Source organism: Rhamphochromis sp. 'chilingali' (genome assembly GCF_963969265.1).
Source record: "Rhamphochromis sp. 'chilingali' genome assembly, chromosome: 6".
Lineage (NCBI taxonomy): Eukaryota > Metazoa > Chordata > Actinopteri > Cichliformes > Cichlidae > Rhamphochromis > Rhamphochromis sp. 'chilingali'.
In genome coordinates this window covers 41,578,206-41,583,205 of record NC_137933.1, presented here as the reverse complement: position 1 = coordinate 41,583,205, position 5,000 = coordinate 41,578,206, and the positions used below count along the sequence as shown (strand labels likewise).

General features: G+C 46.2%; 1 protein-coding gene across 1 annotated transcript in view; it reads left to right on the top strand.

Moving 5' to 3' along the window:
- Positions 1–5,000, top strand: part of adamtsl3 (ADAMTS-like 3) — a 188,575-nt gene that overhangs the window by 21,336 nt on the left and 162,239 nt on the right. Inside the window, exon 3 of the mRNA XM_080885193.1 lies at positions 4,176–4,289. Within this exon, the coding sequence (XP_080741319.1) occupies positions 4,176–4,289 (114 nt within the window). The remainder of the gene's footprint in view (positions 1–4,175; positions 4,290–5,000) is intronic.

Below are 5,000 nucleotides of genomic sequence, written 5' to 3'. Positions count from 1 at the left end.
GTCGAGGCTAAAAAACTCAGCTTTACTCTCTGGCTTTTCCAGCCCACTGATCTCTCAGCTGTCCCCTGCTCTGGGCTAACTTATTCCAATTCAGTTTCTGATGGCACAGATTTCTGCCCATACTATGTATTTGTATTTTTTTGTTTGTTTCTTTTATATGTCCAAAGTAAAACGTTGTAATCATCATCATCAGTTTGTTTCAAGAAGAATATTTGATGTTTTTAGTAGCAGGCGAGGGGCAGCCAATCAGAGGAAAGAAGGCCTTAAAGAGACAGAGGGTGAACTGTGGGGAACATCTCAGGTCCTTTTTAGAGAAACCTGATGAATATTTTATTATGAACAACACTTCCATGTTTTCTAAGCTCTCAATGATGGATGAGAACACACAGAGACATGAATGTTATCAGTTAGCAGTAAACGGTGCACGTGGCAGCTCCGTATATGATTAAAGTAACTCAAAGCAGCGTAAAGAACCTGATCCAGCGAGGACAGGCTGGGATGATACATTTTTTTCCTTTTTTTTTTTTTTTTTTTTTTCTTTATTGAACTTTTAATTGCAAAGCAGGAAAACAGCAGTCACCAGCATATACATACACAGGACAAAGATGCATCTACATGTATAGCAGGACGTGGGAGGCAGAAAGAAAAAGCCAACAGCAATATTCATAAACAATGAAAAACAATCGTCCCTTTGTTGCCAGGCTAAATCCCGTAAGCCCGATTTCAACCTCTGAGCAGAAGGAGTGTCCAGGTGGGCCAAAAAAGGGTCCCATATGCGATAGAAAAGGAAAGGTTTGTCCTTAAGTGCCGTAGAGAAGGCTTCCATTGGCATAATACATATCACAGACTGTAGCCACTGGTTGACAGATGGGGCCTTATCAGAAATCCACAGTACCATAATGCACTTTCGAGCGTAGTGCAGCAGTATGTGAAGGAGATCTTTGCTGCGAAAGCCGGCAGGTAGCTCATCATTTAGTCCTAACAAGCAAGTCCTTGGACCCAGATGCAGTCGGCAATTAAATATAGTACATAGCTTATCTATAAGTGATCTCCAAAACTGTAGAATAACAGGGCAGCTCCACAGACAATGAAAAAAGGAACCAACAGCAGACTGACATTTGTTACAGAGATTAGGCAAAGCTGGATACATTATGTGTCTCTTCTCGGGTGTAATATAAAGCCTATTTATAAGTTTAAACTGTCTTTCCCAAATAGAATTAGATGCCAAGGCTTTAAAAGGACGACAACACAACTCATCCCAAGCTTCAGCATCTATAGCGCCTACGTCTGATTCCCATTGGCCCTTGATTTTGTTAGAGTTATCCATTCTAAGATCAGACAGAATGTTATAAATCTTTTTAGTGATACATTTTAGTTGGGTAGTTTTTACCATGAGTGATTCTATAGGAGAAAGACCAAACCCTCCATTAAAATCCTTCAATTTAGAAGTAATATAGTGCTTTACCTGGAAGTACTTCAAAAAATCCTTATTGGTCAGACCAAACTTGCTTTTCAGTTGATTAAAAGTAAGAAGAGAGTTCTCATGAACAAGGGGATGATACATTTTTAAAGGACCTGACCTTGAAAACGTCTCAGAAGCTTAAGTATTTGAGGTCAGCCGCTGAAGCCGAACAGATTGCTCTTCCAACCCCCCCGAGCGTTGATTTCTGACCTGCTGCACGAGAGTTTCACTTCTGACTTTAACAAATAATCCATCCCACGCTGTGCAGCAGCTGCCTCCTCTGGCACAGTGGGTCAGCCCTTTGGGATGGCGGATGCCCTCCTTGTGTTATTATCCCAGCGCTGGCTCCTCTGAAGTGAGCCGGCGATCCAGCGTGAACCGGCCGCCGCAGGGAGCTGCAAGTGTGACGGCTGTCCTGACACTCTCCTTCCACTGGTGTGTAAACTCAATTAGAGCAGCGGCCCTATGCCACGCTGCACGGCTACGAGTCAGTAACTCACAGCAGGACAGCTTGACTTTCTGTCAGTGTGTGTGTGTGTGGCCTAATATGGAGATAGTCCTCGTTTGGGATGACAAATCACGCCACTTTCAGGGAGACAGTCGGGCCCACCGGTGTTGCTCATGCCGACCTTGATTGGAACAATAAATCAGAACCAACAGCTGTCATGTAATCTCTGGTACAGTCGCTAATCAGACACTGAAAGGGGAAAAAAGGGCAGCATTACGCTGACGTATCGACCGTGTTTCCGGGCGTCGCCGTCGCTGGATGAGGCTCGAGCCCTTTTAATGTGCTGCAGTATTTCTTTTGTTTTTTTGACACCAACCCCCCAAAAACTATTCAGACATCATTCTCACCTTCTGGAGATTTTTACCCCTCAGCTGTAAAAGGCTGACGCGTGTTCTCGCCACCCTGCCGGGCGGGCGTCGTCGTCACGGTGTGTTCGCGATAAGTCGAAAACGAGGCGACGTAGGAGCTTCAAATTGACACGCAGGTGTATCTGCTAAGTGGCTGTTCACGTGCAGCATGTCTTCAAGCTCGGTTTTTGAAAGGTCACAGGTCACCTGATGGGCGACAGCCTATCTCCAAACAGTCTGATTTCTGAACGCAGACACCGTCAGTCCGAGTCGGACGTTCGGTCAGGATCTGGTAAATTTACTGATTTTAATAATAGAACAAATTTGTTTGATTATGTAAAATGAAGAATATGTTAAAATAATTGGTTGCTTGGTTACAGAGGCTTTGTTTCTTGGTCTCCACGGCTTATTTCGATGACTTGATGGCGGCTGCTCAGCTGCAAATTTGCATGTGCATGTGCGATGTTTGAGTTTCTCTTCATTTAGATGCAGTTTTCTGTTTTGGTGCAGCGGTAAGTTTCCCCCTGATTTGTCAGTTAATCACCATATCATCACACAGCACGTTGACCTGATCCAGAGGCAAAGATGCAGCAGGCTGATCGCAGACTGACTCCGCCTTTTTGCTGTTTTGTTGTCGTCTTTGAAGATGGCGGCTGACGTGGTCATTTGGACAGTTTTTACTCTCAAACAGATTTACAGAAAACTGCATACATTGTTTTTCTATACAGAACCGTGTGCAAACATCTTTGGCCAAATTCTCCTCAACTGTGTTAATAAAGAGAACGTGGATTAGTGTGAAAGCGAGCGGAGAGGTTGGCGAGTGATGAAGGTGTGTCCTCGCCGGCTCCTCGGGGAAACGCACAGCGGTGGCTCTTATGCTGCGTCTGTCTCTTAAGTGGCTTTAAAAGCCTGCAGGAGACGCCACTCCCACTAATCTCAACGGTGGATCGTCTCGCTCTCGTACAGTTCGAGTGGCCTGGAAGCTCGCACTCTCACAGTCTCACTGCCCCCCCCGTCCTCTCCAGGGAGCTCTGTAAATGCCACACGCCAGTTATTTCCATCTGCTCTGTGTGCAGCACAGATTCTACCCCTGTTACACCGATTATCGCTCTCTCCTGCTCAGACTCTGGGTTATGCTTATCATTCAGGATCCAGCGTGAGACTTTCGCCTTTCATACGTCAAAGTAATGAAGAATATTGAAGCATAAAAGCAGGACTGATAAAGAGCGAGCAGAGAGCAGCAGGGAGATTAATTCACACCCATGAGGAGCAGATTGTATCTCAGGCTCAGATTTATGCCCCCAGTTAGAGAAGTCGGTCTCAGAGTGGTTGGAAATGTGTTCAGCGAGGTCGCTCACACGTGTTCCTGTGCACACAGGAAGCAAACAGTTTGAACGCATGCAAGAGTCAACATCACAACCTTAATGGGTGCTCAGATTTCTCACAGGAAAAACTCAAACTTCCTGTGCAACAAAGGTTTAAATATATTTCACCAAAACTGTGGACGGTCTGTTAGTGCAGTGACCTCACAGCAGCCATGTTATTGGTCACATGATGTCATTAAAAGGCTCCAACAGCACAAACACGGTGCAGAGGTCCAGCTCAGGGGAAGCTAGCAGACAGCTAGCAGCTACACCTGTGTCACCATCCACCTGTCAGTCAAAGAGGCCACGCCCCCAACTTTAAGCACTAACAATCTGAACAGTTTGTGTATCCGCCTGTAAACATGTTTATTTTTTTCTATGAACTTTAAACGTGGAGCCTCTGCTGGACACTGGAGGAACTGCAGATTTACACATTCACTGATATCCTCTTTCTGTGTGTGTGTGTGTGTGTGTGTGTGTGTGTGCGCTGTCAGTGCTCAGAGAGTCAGACTGCAGTGTTCCTGCCAGAGTTCGCGCTCTCACCTCAGGGCAGCTTCATGGAGGACGCCACAGAGGATCACTTCCTGACCTACAGATACGACGACCAGGTGAGTCACCCGCTCCTCTCTGCTGCGTGCTGCACACCGTGAACTGAGCCGCTGATCGTCAGTGAAGCTGACAGCGTTCAGGCTGTTCATGCATGCAGATGGGGTTTACAGCGCTTGTGTGTTTGTGTGCGTGTCATAGAGCCGGTCCGGCTGAAGCAATAAGATATTTCTTTCTGACAGTTTCTGGTGTTTCTAGTTGATGCTGGAGGTCAGCTGTAGTTTGCTTCTGACATGGATGGAATATGTTTCTGTTCTCCTACTTTGTGTAGATCATGCAGCAAGCTCTTCACAGTCCAGAGAAGCAAACACGTCAAAAAACAATAAAAAACCCACAGAGAGACCACTACACCAGCAACATCACAACAATGTCGTATCGCGAGTGCAGTTTTGTGAACTGCGGGTGAGTCCCGCCTCTAATGATGCGCTCCGATGTTGGCGAGTTCGTCACAGAGAGATTCGGCTCTAGAATGGAAGAGAGTAGAAGTTGGTGCAGCTTAGGATGAACTTCATTCCTCAAGAGACATGTAAACATGACTCCTGAGCGTGTTACGCCCGCGGGAACGGCGCTGAGCTGCGAGGGGATTGTGGGAGAAATGAGCAGAGCGGCCTCCTGATGCCAAAATCACTCAGATCTGTGTGTGTCGTGACATCACACATCCGTGATTTATTCTTCAGTTCTCTCGCTGTTTCCTGTGGCGCGTGTTGATTGTT